The 20,156-nt window shown below is 41.4% G+C and overlaps 1 protein-coding gene across 1 annotated transcript; it reads right to left on the reverse strand.

The window, feature by feature from the left end:
• Positions 1 to 1,738: 1,738 nt before the first annotated feature.
• Positions 1,739 to 19,297, reverse strand: LOC119735317 (multidrug resistance-associated protein 4-like). The gene is made up of 26 exons (XM_038209016.1): positions 19,191 to 19,297; positions 18,828 to 18,948; positions 17,991 to 18,206; positions 17,369 to 17,458; positions 16,335 to 16,498; positions 15,132 to 15,257; positions 14,223 to 14,472; positions 13,486 to 13,833; positions 11,540 to 11,629; positions 10,729 to 10,920; positions 10,211 to 10,392; positions 10,018 to 10,114; positions 9,545 to 9,727; positions 9,287 to 9,424; positions 8,950 to 9,036; positions 8,354 to 8,558; positions 7,942 to 8,021; positions 7,593 to 7,743; positions 6,877 to 7,107; positions 5,473 to 5,579; positions 4,844 to 5,035; positions 4,319 to 4,474; positions 3,651 to 3,740; positions 3,143 to 3,315; positions 2,652 to 2,757; positions 1,739 to 1,997 (listed from the first exon to the last, which is right to left on the reverse strand). The coding sequence occupies exons 1-26, from the start codon at positions 19,295 to 19,297 to the stop codon at positions 1,818 to 1,820; spliced, it is 4,062 nt and encodes a 1,353-aa protein (XP_038064944.1). The 3' UTR covers positions 1,739 to 1,817.
• Between the last annotated feature and the right edge of the window lie 859 nt (positions 19,298 to 20,156).

The following is a 20,156-nucleotide window of genomic DNA, read 5'->3' on the forward strand; positions in this document are numbered from 1 at the left end:
ATAACACATTATGTTAATTTGTTTTTGTCCTGAGTTAGGCTTATTTAGGTGAAATGGCTTATTTGAGTTTGGTTGGGTTGACAGGTTTGGATGCGTTTAGTTGGATAGGCTGGGCCTATTTATAATTTGAAAACCATGATCACATTTGATCTCGGCAGTGGACACCCTTAATCATTAAGAAGAACTTTAACTTTGCGATAAAAGAACAGCTGCATGCCAAACCCAAATTACTGTATCTCCGAAATTGCCAAAAAATAATAAATAAAACAAACAATATATTTCAGTCAACGCTAGTTGGCAAGCCGAACGATAAGTTTTCCGGATTCGTAATTTAAACGATTTGGAATGCCACAAAATGTGTTGTTTAACCCTTCAGCTTCTTAAAGAGTGTCACTAAGATAGAATCTGCAGACACTACTAAAGCTATGAGACACGGCGCGTAACACACCGAGATTACCTTCCGTGTCACCTGTAGACAAATAACTGATCTGACAACAAAATCTAATAATGCTTCTTCAAAGGATGGTGGGGAAACTACAAACATGCAATTTTGACTACACACCTAAAAGCAAGTTTCATTGATGCATACAATTGTTTGCTATAGTCCAATCTGGGCACGCTAGTAATTCTATCACAAGGCCCCCTTCAATTGCAAAATCATTGTGTTGTCTATTCAGGTAATCCGCCACAGAGCAATTGCTTTGTACAGTAGCAACACAACGGTTTCTCAATTGAAGGGGTCTTCGTGAGTGTACGGTGACCATATGCCCGAATCCCTCCATGGATTCTTCCAAGAACTTACTGCCTGATAGTTTCAATATCGTTTGAAAACAATAGGGGGCGCAATTCATATTCAATGGTAAGTCACTTCCTGCGTGCGCAATTTTGGAGAGTTGGGGCCTAATCATGCACAGTTCAGTTTTTCCTTTGAATCATTGCAAGGCACTTGCAAGGCACTTTGGGTTAAATTAAAATTATTGCAACGATAAATTGAGAGAAAAAAAAAGTTGATAAAAACGACGTGGATTCGAACCAGGGATCTTTATATCCATAGCTCATCTCGTTATCTACTAGCTAGGCTCCTGCGGTAACTCGACGACGGCCGCACTTTCAAATGCTCTAACGTAACTGGTTGACTAAATAACAACAATGTTCTTGATAACATTGTTCTGTTTTCATGAATAAACATACCTGGCAGATTGAAACTACTGAATTATGCATGACTTGGCCCCAACTGTTCTGGGAATACAATTTACGCTTCCCTCGTCCATGACCATATCAACATCATTGGGCAACGATGGGTGTCCACATGTATAGACAGGCATGCATAGGTTCATCTGCATTTTCTACTAGTCATTGTTGATTGCAAATCTTGGCTCGTGTCGGCAAACTCGTATCTACGTCTGTAAATCATGTCCACATGAAAAGCTTCTCACAATGCAGTGCTCCATCATGCGTTTGCCATGGAACGTTTGTCATGCGTTTGCCTCTGGAACAACCCAAGAGTTGAATTACGACAAACGTCTTCTTTGCAGTTATTTAAATTTGTTCACCTCTCCTTTCTTTTCAGTTTGAATTTCACTAATTTTTGCTGTGAAACCTTACAGTTATCATTTAATGATGTTGAACGCGCCATGATCATTTTACTTGGCGGATTCGACGCTATATAATATTTTATAAGATTTATTAATCAATTACGAAATTAATTAAAATACACTACATGGTTTCATGTAAATCAATTTGTTTTGAACACAATATTATATTTTGGGAATTTGTAGCCCGTCCCAGCCGAAAAAGATACTCCTTATTGGTAAAGGTTAAGAGGTAGATAGGTTCGTCAACGTCTTCAGTGTCGATGAGGTCTTTTTGGCGATCTGCAGGAGTTTGGCTGCCTCTGCCTTGCCGGTCTCTTGCACCATCTTGCTGAAGATACTGTCTTTCGTCTGAAGCAGAACGTAAGGCTCGTCAAACTCGATGAGCTGCCCTGCGTCAAGCACCTGAAAAACAGCAACAAGACTTAATGATCACCTCGGGAATCAAAAGACACATCTCCTCCGAATTGTTAAAAAACCCGACATTTTGGATGGATCAATCAAACACATCACATCACAATGTATTACAAAATCGGTTGCACCACGAACCGACGTATCCCAATTTAAACTTTATTGTATGCAATCCGTGTGCATCTTAGTTGCTTAGTTTTTAAGAAATTCGGTTTTCAAGATACACGTCACTTCGTGAAACATTATCGTATTCCTTACAATGCACGTAATTGTGGCAGAGACCGGGATACGTCGGTTCGTGAAACGCCAAATTCACACTTTTCATGTCGATGCTCTTGGGTGACGTCTTAGCACTTTGGGAATTTGCGTATAAAGCGGTTTATCGTAAAACGTCACATTGTTGTGAATGATTTCGGAGTTTTTAGAGATATACCGCAGAGTCTGGTGAGTGTTTTTGATATTCAGATCAGATTAATACTATGTGAAGAGGAGCATTTCGATGCAATATAAACGTTTATAACGAAAACTCCATTTTGCCAAAAATGTAGATACGCCGGTTCGTGGTGCGACCGACGTAATGCGAAAACAGTATATTCTGTTGGTCAATCAACATTCTATTATTAAATCTCGTATGCCCTGAAGTCATACCATAACTTTGTCCAAGTCCATTATTGTGTTGAGACGATGAGCTATTGTCAGAACTGTGCAGTGTTTGAACCGCCGTCTGATGGTTGCCTGAATCAAGCGGTCAGTTCTATTGGAAGGAAATAAAAAATAAAATAAGAACTTAATATTTTTACGACAATAATAAGATCTCTAAAAGCCGCCGCCAAATATAAATAGGGGTTTAGCCCACTTTTCAATTCTATCAGTTTATCCAGAAATCCACTTTGACCATAAATGGTCTCAGCTCTTCAATCAACACTGATCCTGTAAATCAGTAGCAGGTGGAAATAGGCGTATATTTATAAGTGGTCTTTCCTCATTTTATTTTTCAGGATTAGTGTAAAGCGCCAGCGAGTTTTTTTACGGGCTATCTGATTGTATGTATGAGAAATAAAACAGGTGGATGATACAGTTGATTCAGTTAAAACGGGGGTATGGCGTTTGCCAGGTAATTCCTAAGCATGTTCACTCACCTGATGTCCACGTTGGCTGTGGCTTCGTCCACTATGAGGATCTTGTTCTTGCGTAGGATAGCCCTAGCCAGGCACAGTAGCTGCCTCTGACCCACACTGAAATTAGTGCCTCCCTCGGTCAAGACTGCCTCCAACTTGTCCGGTAGCTCCTCAATCGCTGGTTTCAACTCAACCTTTAATTTGGGACACAAAAAGGCGCTCGTAAGAGTGAATATCATATCCACAAGTAGTCTCTTCTTGTTTTCTACATTTCTCCATCTTCCAGAGATTTGTCTAGTTATCTGTCGCAACATTTTTCATCGCTTTTAAGCCCCAATGATGGAAATCTTGGATTATTAATTCGGTTTACAGTTTAGATTACCTACTGCTGAAATCGATACCGAGCGAAAGCCAGTGCGAGAAAAAGGCATTTTTATATCTGCAGTTTTAGATTTGTTTGTGTGTCATTGTCTCAGTATAGCCTGAATGAACAAACAGGGCATAGACGAAAGCAGAACACATAGCGTACCTCTTCAACAGCCCTCCATATATCAGAATCCGAGTGTTCACTGAAAGGATCCAGGTTCTTGCGAAGTGTTCCGCTGAATAGAACCGGGTCCTTTGAGCATGGGGAACCCAAAAAACACACAAGGTTACAAAAAAAATGGTTCTACGATATCACGAACTAGTTTTAAAAGCAGATACGTAGATATTATGTTCGACGTTAAAAAAGAACTAACACCCCTAACCTTTCCAGAAAAGTAGCAAAAGCTCATGGCGTAGGCCTACTCGAGGTGATAAACTGAACATGTGTACAGTTTGCTAAGTTATAAAAATAATTATAATAAATTTGGGGAGGCTAATCATCCTTACTCGCAGCTGGTATGCTGAATTGCAGAGGACGCGGCTACAACGTGATAGGGCCGCTGGCACGTAAAGACGCCTATGGCTGCCGGCCACATCGACCCATATACGACTACGGAGCACAGCCTAGGTGAGAAAAGTGTTTGATTTTTTTCCAGAGGGAGGAAAACCGGAGGTCCCGGAGAAAAACCCTCGTTGCACAGGGGAGAACCAACGCACAACTCTACTCACATGTGATCCGCGGCCGGGATTCGAGCCGTGGTCACCTTGGTGAGAGGCGAGCGCTTTACGCACAAGCCACCCATGCCACCAATGCTAATGGGCTTTCATTACCTGTGGGATGAATGAGACTTTCTTGCGGAGGTCATGCAGTCCTATCAGGCCTGTGTTGATACCGTCTATCATTACGGTACCTGTGGGCTCAGCCAGTCTCATCAACACTGTCATCAGGGAACTTTTGCCGGCTCCTGTCCGGCCTACGATGCCCACCTGAAAGCCGCGATGTGATGGGTATCAGGATGATTTTTTAAGCCTTCGAAATAAGTGCTTCATGTAACTTGATCGAATTCACCAAACACAAATCTGTTTTAACCAGTTAATCATAGACCAAGCTATGGTTGATGCAGCAATCCCGAGAGAGCATTGATCCCACCTCCCTTCCAAATTCATGTTGGTATACGATCTAATTCTAATTAATACATGTATGGTCGTGGATTACATCGGAAAGTACATGCAGACTCTTCCTTCTTCAAATCACTCGGCTGACGCCTGATTCTGCTTTGCATTTTTGTTTTGGCAAGAATAACGATAACAAGTAAAGTAGAACCTTCGTTTGCACACATGGACATGTAGCCTCACCTTCTCATTTGGCTTGATGACGCAGTTAATTTCGCGTAGTACCAGTGGCCCATCATCACTGTATCTCAGAGAGACATCTTGGAGCGTAATGCCGCCACATTGAGGCCAGTCTGAAGGTGGCTTGTGATCGGTTTGCAACGGTGCCTCCGGTTTGATATCGATGTACTCACAAACACGCTCTACAGATATCATCTGAACGTACATAAAAAGACAGAGTGCCACTGATGACACAGATAGCCTTCAATCACTTCAGTTTGTTCTGTCTACAAAATGTTGTGACGTCAAAACAGAATGAATTCTGATGAAAAGCTCTGATGTTGTCGAGTCCTGCATAGATGCACTGGGGACTGTCCTAATTACATGCATGGACTTCGGAAGTGTCACTCTATGAAATGAAATGTTTGGTCAAACTAAACGTTAGTCACCAGATCAATATTGTAAAATATCATCTTCTCTGACATCTCTCTGCTGATCACCATGATAGCTGATCCGCTCGCATCCGACTTGAGTCGTGTCCAAATGCACGAGATCATTTTTGGCTACAGATTTGGTTCTGGCAAAGCGACACGGTGAAAAAAAGCCGTAGCCACAAGCGTTTCTTTTGGAGAGGGATAACTGTCAGAGCTTACCTGGTTTTCTAACTCTGCACTCTGTCGCACCGCCCACTGGAACTCCCCCATGAGACCCATCGCATACGTCAATGAGAGACCGACAATGCCAGAGTTGAGATCAAGAACTACGGGAAAAACAAAATAAAATACACCCTTTTTAACCAGATTATCTTCGACACGGACTTTGGCAAATTGTTAAGACCAATGGATACCAAATCTATCACTTGTGTCTTTTGTTGACCATCTGCTAAGCCTTCTAAAGTGAAAAACCCCTTCTTTAATCATTACTAATTAGTTGAAGCTGTTATAGGTATATTCAAGATGGCGGTCAACTGAAAACTTAGATGGTAATGCAAAGGATGCGCAAAGCTTGAAGATGAAGTAAAGATTAATATCTGTAATAACTGTGTCCCTAAGGCCAAACAAAACAGTCTCCGGTTTCTGGTATGCGCGCGCGTCGCCGTAGCCATGCGCGTCGGCAAAAGGATTTTTTTTTTCAATGAAAGATGATGTCTCAAAACCGCCAAACTCACTGGTTTGACTGGAATCCTGCTGCTGCACAATTTTAACGTGTATTTAGATGGGGTTATGATCAAGAATAAGCTTTATGTGGCCTCTCTGGACTCCCATATATTTGCATTAAGTTTAGTCAGGCACCATTTGCAGTCATCAGCCGACATTTGAAGCAAAAAAGTCAGGTTAAAAAAAAAGAAGCCGCGTCGCCGCAACACTTTTTGGGCAAGCTCCATACCAGAAACTGGAGACTTTTTTTGGCCTAATACTATATTCATTTAAGCCCCACATTCCGAACAATAATGGACGTACCTGATGACAGGTTTTTTTACTTCAAAATTAATGTAGCAAATTATGCTTATTAGGGTGACTGTCGTTATTTATACACATGTCAGGTGTGCAAACGCGCGCGTCAACATGATCAGTGTACATGCGCGTTGTACATACCCGTGTGTTTAAAAGCCATTGTACATGTAGCCTATACATGCATATCGTAGTCACATCTTGAAGCATATTTTTTTTTATAGTTTTACCCCCAATGGGTCTCAAAAATTAATATTATTCTAAACTGCTGTACTGTCATAGGTTATACCAAGTTAACTTCTCACATAAAGTTGAATATACTCTCAAATTTGGCAGTTAGCCCCATGTTGGCCACTCACCAATTGTCTACACTCTTGAGCATATTCATCCTTGAGGTTCGCCACTTATTACCCGAATCAACCCACAATTAAGGCACTGTAATTTCATGATAAGGTTGGGCAAAACTATATTACCAAAGTTGTTTAAGTGTGAAGTTTTGCACTCATTATTATGAAATGGTTTAATGGTTTAAGGCCACTTCATCCATACTACCTGTGATTATCTTTGTTTACTGGACTAAGTTACTTTGTGTAAGTACTGACTTACGATCTGCGGCAAAGACGCATGCCAAACTGACTCCGGTGACAAATAACACACACAAGAAATCCAGCTGAACACCGAACCATCGAGCCGCGGACAGGAATAGGAACCAGGCCCTAGTGTGGCCGTCCAGGTACCCGTCAAAGTCCTCGGTGAATCGCTGCTGAGCCTTGAAGGCGCGGACGGTACTAAGACCAGTCAGGGTGGCTGACAGGTGGGAGAATACTGGACTGCGAGCTAAAACAGGTGCACATGATTACATAATCGGTCAAACCATCCAATGAAGGAGGCAACAGGACAGTTGTGTTCGATATCTGTAGTCATCACGAGTTCATCACAAAAGAATATCAGGTGAAATGACAAGCTACATCAAGAATTGTGTTATCATTACACCGTAAAATGCATGTTTGTGTCCAATGGGCAAAATGAGTAATGTTTCTGAAAACAATCCACGGCCCCAATTTTGTAAAAAAGGGGAAAAGAGTATATATTTAATTTAAAAAGGTGTACCTCATTTTGCTGGAAAACAACCTCAAGTAATCTTAATTTTTTATTTATTTTCTTCCCCAAAACAAGTTATTAAGGTAAAATTCCCCCTTCCCTTGTCTCTTTCCCCCTGCGGGATATGTTACCGCCTGTGACAAAGTTTTTCTTTTATCATTGTTCATCATTTTACATTATGATCTTGTGATTATGCATTTCAACGTTCAAGATTGGCCTACCTATTGCTTCCAATCTTTTAACGTCTCGAGAGGAGGCTAGGTAGTACTTCCTCGTGAACTGAAAGACGACTCCGATCGGCAATGTGAAAACGAGGCAAAAAGGGTTGAAGATGGAGATCAGGATGACATTGGCAATGGCACTTAAAGAAATCTGGAGAAGACAATGAAACAATGACATTAATTAACAACCAGAAATTGAGGCACTGACAATCAGGTCTTTGATTTAATTTTCTAGATACTCAGATAATCAATATTTAAGTAAATCCAGTTTGTTAGAAATTGTCAGTAGAAGGCAACTCACCTTTTTTTTGATATACGCATAATTGTGTTTGTGTAGTCTGTACTTTACCTCAAGGAATTCGGTGAATGTAGATGGCAAAACGTCATCCATGTAGCCAATATCTTTAGCAAAGCGATTCAGAATCCGACCTGGAACCGAAATATACATACATCAGGTCCTTGCATTTCTGGCAGAACGTTTACATTTTGCCATCGTGCAGACAATATGTGGTATCTTCCATGATCCCATTTGAGGTTAGCGTAGAGCCTGTTCGGTGCACTAAACTGTCCAATAATGATCCATCGAACTGGGGGCATGTGTGCAGGCCCCGCAGTATGATTAAACAAACGAACGGCCGCGATGATGTGCATACACAACGCACAATATTCTGTTTTGTAAACTACAAAACATGTACCTCTCCTTGCCTCTAAGGACACCGATTACACTTGACCAACGCGGTAATTGATTAACAGTGTCTCACCCACAGGATTTGTATCAAAAAACTGCATGGGCGCTCTGATGATAGCGCCAAACATCTGGTTGTGTAGGGCCTTTGAGGCGGTAACAAAGACATGGAAGAACAGAAAGGCCCGAAGAAACAAGGCGGCGGTGGTAGCTCCACACAAGATGGCGTATATGCTTATGTAGTATGACCGGTCCTCGTACTCCGTGCCGTCCTGATAATACTACACATAGGACAAAATGAAAGAAAAAGCTAGGCCAAGCGTTTCCTTAGGTTTTACCTGTCACATAACTAACACTGAGCTAATCGTTTGTGGATAAAGAATAACTTTATTTTTCAAGATGGCCTGATTGGAATTTCACGTAAGCGTCATCGCTACGTTCTTCGAGACGCCCTTTCACTTGTGAGTAGTCAGCACAAACCGTTGAACTAGTGGGTGGTCAACTAAAAAAGGATTAAACCATAATTAAAGCTTGCACATGCTCGCTAGGTTTCAAAAAGGTATCTCAATTTCAATACAACTGCATCTACCCTGACTATTTGACCAAGTGTACTTCAGCAAATGGCTCTGTACGCCATACCTTTCCTGATACTGATCCTACCCGTCAACCAACCTGACTGGTAACATTTCTGTCCACTAGATCCTTCTCTTCTTCGATTGTCCACATCGCTAGCCAGACATTCGTGTAAGAAAGCAATGCCTTAAACCAAAAGCAGAGAAGCAGAAACCGTAGCTTAGTTAAGCCAAATCAGTAGGATGCTGCTTTAGGTTGTTTTTTTTTTACTGTTAAACAAACACAATATCAACGGTAAGCATATTACCCATCAACGGTGTAGCCTTCCAATTGATTTTAGAGTCACCAAATTATACCAAAAACCTAATTTTTGATATTATTGAGGTTAAAGAGGCAGGTGAAGCTTTTTTTTATAATCCCGGCGATAAGAATCTACCTGTGCACCGACTACAACAATGACCCAGAAGAGCAGAAAGGGTACCCCAGCAGCCGCTCTGAAGAACCGGATGTACGCCATCCACTCCACAGTGCCGGCCGCCATATCCTCAAGGACGACATCAACAGGTGTCTCAACCTAGACAATTAGATAATTGATTGATATATATAAACTCATTTGAATAAATTCCACTTGTATTTTTTCTTACGAAGGAATCCACTTTACGAATCGTTTTGTGCATGAACCAAGAAAACGCACCTCATGACTGTCGGGGTGAAACGAGACATCGGAACAGATGGACACCGTGTCGTCAAGTCGTTCAGGATTTACATCATTCTCTCCATCGTAATCACCATCTACAGATTTCTTCTTCAAAAGGGCAGCGAAGTCCATGCCGTCTTCCTGCAGCTCTTGGAAGGTTCCGTATCCAGCCACCTTACCCTTACAGATGAGAGATAAATATCTGACAATAATAACTATATTTAAAAAACAAATAATGTTATTATCTTTTCTCTATCACCACTGAAGTTATCAACGTGAAATGAACTGCTTCTTAATAAGAAAAAAAATCATCAAAATTCAGCACTGCAGCCTGTACTATATCTTCACATATATATCTTCACATGAAGACATCCTTAAATGACGTGAACTACCTTGGTTGGGTTTACCTCGGAAATTGCCGCGAAACGAAGGTGAGTGCCGAAAAGGTTCATGTATATTTATTTAAGTACCTCCTTAAGAATGAGAATCTTGTCCGCCTTGTCAATGAATTGAAGCTGATGGGTGACAAGGATCACAGCTTTGTCCCTCATTTCATGGAGAATGCACCTATTGGAAAAACAAATACAAAAGTTGCCATCTCTTGAAATGAGACGTTTCTGGAAAGATAAGTACAATTTGTTTTTATCCATCGTAGGTTCTCACTTTTCAAAGAGGTGTCTACCAACTGCTGGATCTACTGCACTCAGAGGATCATCAAGTAGATACACATCGACATCGCTGTACAGGGCCCTGGCGAGGCTAACCCTTGCCCTCTGACCTCCACTAAGGGTCACACCACGCTCACCAACCAGCGTCAGGTCACCTTCAGGAAGCAGTTCGATATCCTGTAAATAGGAGCTCAGGGTTACACAATTATTCTGCATACAGAAAAAGTGTATCAGCCTCGAGTTTTCATCCGTGGCTTAAGAATTATCAAAAGGGTCAAGACAACATAGGATTTTCTTTATTTTGTTTGCCGGGATAACATAGTTCAATGTCTTCCCAAGCAAAACGCGGCCTGACATTAAGTCAAAGTCTCTCAAATCCTTTAAGTAAGGGCCCCCAAATTCTTTTAGAACAGAGTCTGTGGACGAAGTCAAGATTTTTAAAACCCAAGAAGTGTCATGCAAAGATCACCAGCGATTGAACAGCGCCACTTTCAATGGTCCCCACAAACTTACCCTGGTTAGCGCACACTGTGTGATGATTCGTTGGTACTTGGCCGGCTGGTATTCGTTGCCGAAGAGGATGTTGTCCCTTAGCGAGCCAGAAAGGATCCAGGGCTGTTGAGCCGTGTAGCCAACCCGACCATTCAAGACGTTAACTCCTGATACAGTAGGCATCTCTCCCAGAAGGGACATCAGAAGCGAAGACTGTTAAGAAGTAAACATCAAACACCTGAGATTGTGACGCCTTCATCATTGTGGGTATAAATTAACGTATTTCATGCGGGGACTCACACAAAGAGATCAATGATATCTATCGAATAAGTCTTTGACTGACTGTACCAGTCAAGAGAAATTGTAGAGAAGATGGAGAACAGGAGAACATGTCAAGCATCCCAAATTAAACCAATCCTTCAGGATGTAAACGGTAAGCCGCCCGGCTTACCTCGTGTATAAATATTGAAAGATGAACTACACACACTAATATGAAGGGGCAGAAAAATATGAACCTCTATATTGTAGCGAAAGTGCAACCCACGTGTTGACTTGTTTCATAGGAGACTAGCGCAATTAATTGTTGATTCAATAAGCTATATTGTTATTGCTGTGGCCAAAACAAGGTGTCCTACGGTGCTTATTTGACTTATTTGGGCCGAGTTACCTAATCAATTCATTCGGCGGTACATTTCTACCAAAACGAATTTGCATCCCTTAACATTAACATTGCTTGCAACGTCTCGGGTCTGAGAAATGGTCTCATCAGGAGAATCCGCCACAATATGTCAAAGGAAGGATTCACCGGATTCTAATCATTTGGTTTACTCACCTTGCCACACCCAACGGGCCCAATGACGGCAAGCAACTCCCCTGGTTGAATTCGGAAAGTGACGTCTTGTAGCACTGTGTTCCTGATGTCCTTTTGATTGAGTAAAAACAATTCTATCTGATTGTGTTTTATACGATATTTCTACTTCGAATCAAATATAGAAGTCATGGAAAAACAAACAATGACACAATATTACTTCAATCGTTCCATTGGGTAATTATGTAGGTTGTGGGTTCGAGTCCAGCCTGCGGCCATGGTGCTTGTGACCTTGGGCAAGTCACTTTGTCACTCATTGCTTCTATTAATCCAGGAGTAAATGGGTATTTGTGAGGTCAGAGATGGTTATTATGGTAGATTTTAGCTGCTATGCGCCGAAATGGCATTATCGAGCTGTATACACCCCATGGAGCTGAGATGGTATTTTGAATGTTTTATTGGTCGCATGAGCAGGATGACAATAATGTAACGCCTTGAGCACCAACAATGGTGGATACGTACTTTTTATGAATAAGCATTATGGTCATAAAAATTTTCTTGGTTAGGTCGACTAGTAGTACTGTCGCCCTATTCTTAAGGCCGCCATTTTGTCAAAGGCTAGAGCTACGTACGGTTTAAGTTTTTGGTTGCATGGCATGTATGTGCATGACGTCTCATATGCACGTCTTCTTAGTTTCGGTCACAAGTCTATGAAGTGTCAAACTGTGGTTGTTATTTATACTATCGCAAATGTTACCATTTGGGACACACTTTAGCCTGTGAGGTTTCCCATTGGGTAGACATGCGTAATTTGAGAGACGTTTCAATGTCTCCCTAATGCCTCAGCCGCCTTTTTAGAGGCGACATTTCATTGTCGCAAATACGCTAGATCGATCGTTCATGTTCCAATTAGCAAAAATACCGAAATTCATGGGCTAGGATGAGGAAAATTGGGTTTAGAAAAAAACGGATAATCGCGTGTGTGTGTGTGGGCGTGTACAACCACTGCCTTGTGGGGTACCGGAACAATGGGAGGTACCCCACAAGGAATGCCCACCAACTTGCGGGGTACCGTTTTGGTACCCCACAAGTTATTAACGAAATAGATATATAGATTTTACTCAAAAATTAGGAATTTCCAAGGTGGGTTGATAAGTCGCAAATAAAAGAGTTTTAGAAAAGGGATATTAAGTCCGAATTTCAGCCCAGGAAATTAACTATGGTTACAATAAGAGCATTTAAAAAAAAGTGTGCGACGTTGCGAAATTTTAGTACACTAGAACAAATGAAGTACCCCACTTCTATGCCTATGTAAGCGTCAGTGTGTGTGTGTGGGTGCTCTTGTATGGCATTACGATTGAGGACAGACCCACAAAGGATTACAAAAGATCCTTTCAATTCCTCGAACGACGGTGCTTTTTTTCGAAATTGTCCTCGATCGCACGATTGCGTGCTTAGTGTAAGGGGAAGTGTTATAATACAAGGACAAATGAAACACAAAGCATTGTCCTCGGGCGTATAGAAATTCGCGACGGGGTGACTACAAATTCGTATCCTTGTGGAGACACACACACAATAGGGAACAAAACATTGTAAAGGTCTCCACAGGGCAATTTCTATAGATGAATAGGTCTCCACAAGGTTTTCACGAAATAGATATATGGGTTTTACTCAAAAACTAGGAATTTCCAAGGTGGGTTGATCTGTCGCAAATGAAAGAGTTTTAGAAAAGGGATATTAAGTCCAAATTTCAGCCAAGGAAACTAATTCTGGTTAAAATAAGAGCATTTTGAATCTTCACTTTCAAAATTGAACACTTTACTACATGAGAACAAAGGAATGTCTCCACAAGGATACAAATTTGAGAATGGGTGTGTGTGTGTGTGTACGCACAAATCTATGTGAATGTCTTCCCTGTATATGATTATCAATTATATTATTATTATTATTATTAATATGGGCAACTCTACCTTGTTCCAAGATCCGTGCATGTTCTCCACAACAATTCGTGCCCCATCTTCTTTCTCAGTATCGAGCTCGTTCGTATCAAGGTTAGTCTCGTCTGGTTCCTTTTCCTTGTTTACGGCAGTTCTAAGGTAGTCAACCAACTCACCATTGTCCACAGACTCATTTAGACTACTCGTTCTCTCTGTTTGCGCGCTCTCTGAATGCTCTGAGATGTCCAATTCGTTCCCAAGAAAACCATCTGTTTTGATCTTTTCCAATAAGGCCGTTTGCTCTTCCAGGAAAATATTATCAATGATGTCCGTATTAGGCTCATTTGCCTGTCTCTGCAGCTCCTCCATCAGCAAAAACATCTGGTCAGAAGAACAAAGAAGTACCATCAAAGACAATATGAAAGACACCTTCGTCTGTGTACAGCATACCCAGCCAGACCTAGCAGAAACGAGTGTAGTGCTGGTCCTATTCAGTGAGCAGATAATAATTACCAGCCGGGACAAAGGATTTATTTTTATTATATCCATAATTTGTTTGTATTACAAAGTGTACTCTAATTATATTTGAGTGTACCCTTTCACCACGGTCTTTATCACCCGAAGTCTTTGAATAGAGTAAAGTACTCTGAAAAATTGGAAGCCAACAACCATTAATGATAGTGAACACTTAGGAAGACGATCTTCACAAATCGAGGATACATATAATCTTAACTTTGTCGGCCTGAGGATTTTCTGTTTGCAATTCTCACCTGAATCCTTCGAATGGAGACGAGTCCCTCTGACAAGTACATGACCCCGCTTGGGAAATTTTTGGACAGGCAAGTCCTGGCGCTGTAGAACAGTGCGAGGACGGGGAAGACCTTAGAAGGCGTGACGGGATTTCCCAGAGAGGCGTAGACGATGAATGTGATGAATGTCGTCAATAGAGGGACGTCGAACCGGAGGGCTCCAATTATTGCGCGCAAATAGGCACTGTGCAAAATTTTCCGTACCTCCTTTCTGTAGACAGGAAGAAACAAAACTGTCTACAAAAAAACTTATTTTTGTTTATTCAGCAGACTGCTTACTTAGATAAACTGGTTTATTTGCCGACCATCTCACCATCGCAACTTTGTAGACCTACTCACTGCACGGTACCAGGGCCCAATTTCACGGTGCTGCTAAGCAAACCAATTTGCTTTGCACAAGGAAGTCTGGCTTATAAAAGCAGCCTATCAGCCAAAACTCCGCGTGGTTTTCATGCTATAGCAAACAACAGCTAAATACTAATCAAGAGTAATATACATACATGGAGTTTTTGCTGGTAACCTGCTTTTATAAACCAGACTTTTTTGTGCTAAGCAAAGCCAAAAAATAGGCCCCAGTTGTCGATAATCACCTGAACAGACTGGAATTGCCAAAGGTCGGAAGGGCTCCACACAGCAGCCATCGGCCCCAGACAGCTGACAACAAGTCCGGTCAGCAGGTAAGCTCATTACACAAACCCTTTAGTTTTAAATTACACTATGGCAATAGCGTGCGATACTTCATACACTGCATTCCCTCCCCTTCAAGAAATAATAATACTCGAGCCATCTTCACCCCCCCCCCCCCGAGAATCAAGTTCTGTATCCGCCCTTGCTCTGGGCAGATATATTGTATGAGGGAAGTCAACTTACTCTCGGCTTTCGGCGACAAGTTTTCCAAACGAGTGTTCCCACGCGTATATTTTGATGACGCGTATGCCAGATATCACTTCATTCATGATGCGGATCCTTGCATCCGACAACAAGGCCGTTTTGGATCTGAAAAAAGGAAAACGGCAAATGGGAAATTTTACAACAAAGATCTTGAGGTTGTTTAAAGTTGCATTACTTTAGAGTGAAGACAATTTAAAACAAAACACTCCTCACCTCGGAAATTAGTGTAGTATAATGTTAACCTACCTTTTTGGTTTTATAACGAAACATCTCACATTGCACAGGGTTTGTCTAACACAATATGCACATATGCATACCAGACAATTGTATATTTAGACGACATTGGTACCACGGGGTCTGCTCATAAGTCCGACGCCTATAAGTCCGACATTTCGGACTTATGAGGAGTCAGAAGTTCGTGAAAACAAAAACTGACGTGTTTTGGGAGAGTGCGCGCACACACTGCGCATGCGTGCGCGCACTCTCCAAAAACACGTCAATTTTCGTTTTCACGAACTGACACTCCCTAACGCTATTGCATGCGCACACTCTAAAAAAACACGTAAATGTTTGTTTTTGACGAACTGACACCCTGTGCAGGGTCACTTCGTGGTAACAAAAAAGACCAGAATTGACTAATTTCTTGAAAATTCATTAGTAAAATTTGCTTATTTTAGATGATTTCAGCAATTTAATCTTCGTCATGTTAAACTTCATGATACAAACTGCTAATATCGGCCAAAAAAAAGGAAATTTGAATTTTTAAATTTTTGTGTACACATGTGATGCAGAGGGTGTCAGTTCGTGGTGCCGGTGACGGTATGAGGCGTAGGATCTATGAGGCTGAATAAATGAATTTTGTGCCTCATAAGTCCGAAATTGTGCACTTATGGGGCGTCGGACCTATGAGGCGTCGGACTAATGATACAGCCCCGGTACCACAGTGTACCGAAAGCTGTAGCCCAGTGTTGTGGTAGTATAGTAGTTGTTGCACCAAGTGGTCATTATTATTGTACTGTGCACGTAATAGAGAGCAATCCCATGTCAACATTCAACACAGCTAAAGGCCTACTGCCTGTTGGTACAGGGGTCAAAACTGTCTTTAGTTATCTGATCGACAGTTTGCCAAAGAATAAGTCAAAACGGATATCACCATGTGTTTCTTAATGCATCCAGGATTACCTAAATTTGGAACATAGTTTCGCCATGTAACCTTGCAGGGGTGCCATGAAGATCAAAATGGAGATCCCGGCGAGGCAAGACACTCCGATCTCTCTCCATGCTAGGGCGACCACAGCAGTCAGCTGTAGAGGAGCTATCCAGAGGTAGTGGATGAACACGGCGACCTATTAAAAAAGAGACGATGCAGTTTGGTTCATTATTAAGCAACTCCTGACATACGAAATGTGGAAAGGATGTGGGATCGATGGGGGTATATATAGCTGCTACTACAGCTGGTGCACCATGACACAATGACACAAAGTTAACAGCCAGTCAAACGTAGTCTCAACATTGTGAAGAACCCATCGTGAGAATAAGGAGCATTAACCACGTCCATCAATTATGTTTTCAGGAGTGTCTTTTTTTATGACAAGTTTCTTTCTTTAAACGACACGCAATTGTTGGCATTGTTCCGCCAGGAAGAGCACCACCTTTTGTCGGACAGTACCCATGATTTGCCGCTTTTGGTCTGGATGCAAGACAGTTTTGCCAAAACCAAAAGATTCTGACTATTTCTGATGAATCCAAGGTCATGTAGCCGTCAGTGTCACGTGACCAAAACGGGAGTATTTTCGAATGCGTTTCGTCAACACTATCGGATAGCGCCTGGGTAGTTTTGGGTATAAAATAGGTTTTCTTTACCTGCCCTGCTTATTAACATTAAATAATGAACGTAATTGAACGTAAAATAAAACCCTTGTAATTCATTGACGACTTGATGTATCAAGAATGCACTCGGATCGCAAGAGGGGTAAGCTTTTCTGCTTCACTACGCATCACTTTTGTTGCAAAAAAAAATGTTCTTGAAGGTAACAAGTTGGTATATTGGTCAGACGCTGTCAATTTTTTTTTAATAATTATCAGAGGATTTAGTACGTCAACAGCAATCGGTCAGGGTTGTTTTTTACATACTGCTCAATTTGCCACCACATTTTGAGTATCGTGTAATTGTAAGTCCCACTGGCAGTCACACGTGATCTCTTTTTGGCGCGTACCAAATCGAATCTGTTGACGTCATTGGATAAGATGTTGACCAGTTGACCGATTGTCGTTTCTCCCAAAGCTAGGTTGCTGAGTCTTAAGGCCTGCAATATTGAGAACAAAACAAGAATTAGCTAGATTCCTTACAATGTCATTTGTAAGGACATTTTGTAAATTTTGTGAAGATTCCTTTACCAATATCATATCGTGTTTAAACTAGCTGTGCTGAGATTACTCATGAATGATTAAATGATTAAATACACATCGTTGGAGTAATCATGTACTCTGCGTTTGCTACGCATTGATGGGTTTATTTATACTGTAATGGCGTTGTACTGACAACATGGTAGGGATTGGTCTTTTAATATCACATTATTTTTTGTTATAATTCAACAGTTGTGTAACCAGTTGTGTAAAAAACTGAACAAGTTGTGTACTATTTTACACAAGTTGTGTAGACAACAGGTTGCTAGGTTCATATAGTACACAATCGTTTGATTTTTACACAACCGAAATAACAATGAATAGCTTATACTGGTTGGTCGGAATTGGACCGTGCGGGGATAACACTAAGCTGGATTAACTCAATGAAGGGTTCACTCCATACTGAATTTTCCTATTTGGATCTTGAATCACCTTTCTGAAGATGAGACCTGAGCAGGACGTCCTTAGCCTCATTCCTGTGATCCCATAGCTGAAGTAGCAGGCATGGTGGGTGATAACCATGAGGAGGGAAGACAAGGACATGCCCAATGCTTGCAAGTAGGCTTCCGTGGTCGACACGAGATCCGTGGAGAAATACAGAACCAGACGACTCAGCATCACTGGCTGCGCCATCTTCAAGACGACCTCCTGTTGACAATGTCCACATCCAAAATACATGTTTGAAAATTAAGAAGAACATCTGAATAAACAAAACACTGATATAATAACGTATTTACGATTGGTTGAAGTTATATATTATGTAAACAGCATGGACCCTTTGTGGTTATTTTCCACAGTGAATTTTGTTCAATTATTTACAAACACGAGACCCACTCCAAATTACAAGTTGTAGGCGAAGATTATTTTTGCATCAGAATCCCCGCTGCCGTTTTTGAGAAAATTATCGTTGATTATCAATCGGCCCTTTGGCCTCGATATCGATCCCCTGATCAGCAGCGATCCCCACCTTAAGGTAAATCAAGCCCATTAATTGCTGTAGAAAGTGCTCTCCGTCGTTTTTCAACATAAATCTGGTGTTGAATGTTTACCATTTAAAAGATGCGTTTTATTTAAAATGTTGTGAATAACCTAGGATTACATAACCCAGAATAACGATTTCGACTTTAGGTGACTAACTTCGAATCGGATGTCTTATTCATGTAATCAATGTCTAGCGTTTCAATTGCCAAGTATTTGAAAAATGTCTCCCTACATCTCTTTTGTGGAAGGTAGTAAACTTATTCACATCATACAGCTGGTTTTCGTTACCTCAATGAATGCAGGAAAGCCGTGTGTTGTGGAATACCAGCCAAAAGCTCTAACCAACGCCCATCGAAGAGACGGAGCCTTTCCAGTGGCTTCACTTTTCTTAATATCTTTATTCCACTCCCTGCGTGGAGAAATGAAATTCAAAAGACCATACTCGACCTACCACCGATAACATACAATAAAGATTTACAACTGTAATATAGTCATTGTTTTCCCTCTCCATGGGTAGTCAGATGTAAATGTATTTGTTCGTGTTATTGTCATTGATCTGAAAGCTTATAGTGTGCTCAAATGCTATTGACACTTTGTTTTCATTTACACATTTCGTTTTGGGATAGGGTTTTGCATTAGCACATATTTTACCTCTCGAGTTTACCGACCACAAAAACAGCGGAGTCGTCAGGCAGAACGTCATACAAGTCTGTTTCAACAAGAGGTCTCTTGTAGCCCCGACGGAAGAAATTAAACATCCAGCTTCAAGAAGAAAACGATAATTTATTGTATTAAGGAGAAAAAAATTAAGGAGGAAATGTAGATAACAATACAGGGAGTATAAACAGGCGCGGTTCTACGGGGGGGGGGCTAGGGGGGCTGTAGCCCCCCAAAAATTGTGTCTAGCCCCAAAAAATAAGTTCCGTAAAAAAAAAAAAACATTAGCAAAAAGAAGGATTGTGATGTACATGCGAACGGTCTCCCGCTAAAGAAGAAATAGCCCTGACAAGGGTGCATTAGTTCATTTAGTGTGAATGATTTTAGGATTTTATTGACGCTCCCCATTGAAAATATGGCATGAGCTCCCTATTGATTTTCGGAGGCCTTAGTGTCTGGAAAAAATAACCAGTCAACATTTCAGCACGCCTCCCTGAACAAAATTCTGGATCCACCGTGCTAGCCCCCCAAAAATATTGGTTCTAGAACCGCGCCTGATTATAAAGTAAGTATGGGTAAATGTGCAGGTATGGTGTATAGTTATCTTACATGAAAAATAGTTTAGAGAAGAGACCAGCTGTCTTAATAGGATGTGGCGGTCTTCTGACTCCGGAGGGTGCTTTGACGGGTTCGTCCTCAGTCTGCGTCGAATCTGGAACTTGGTTAGGGTTGCTGTCGTGACCCGACGTTTTGGACAATCCGCCGTCATTATGGGCCGCCATGACGGTTCTGGAAATATAATATGGAGTGAATAAATTATTGTCTATCGTGTCAGAATATAGGTGCTTGTTCTTACAGCTATTTTGTTGCAGTGACACGTACTTGCCGAACGATAAGGTCACCGATGCGTGTACACGTGTGTTTCCCAAAATACAAAGTTCGAGTGTGTCCATTGGACCA

Source organism: Patiria miniata, unplaced genomic scaffold (assembly GCF_015706575.1).
Source record: "Patiria miniata isolate m_02_andy unplaced genomic scaffold, ASM1570657v1 HiC_scaffold_29, whole genome shotgun sequence".
In the NCBI taxonomy this organism is placed as follows: domain Eukaryota; kingdom Metazoa; phylum Echinodermata; class Asteroidea; order Valvatida; family Asterinidae; genus Patiria; species Patiria miniata.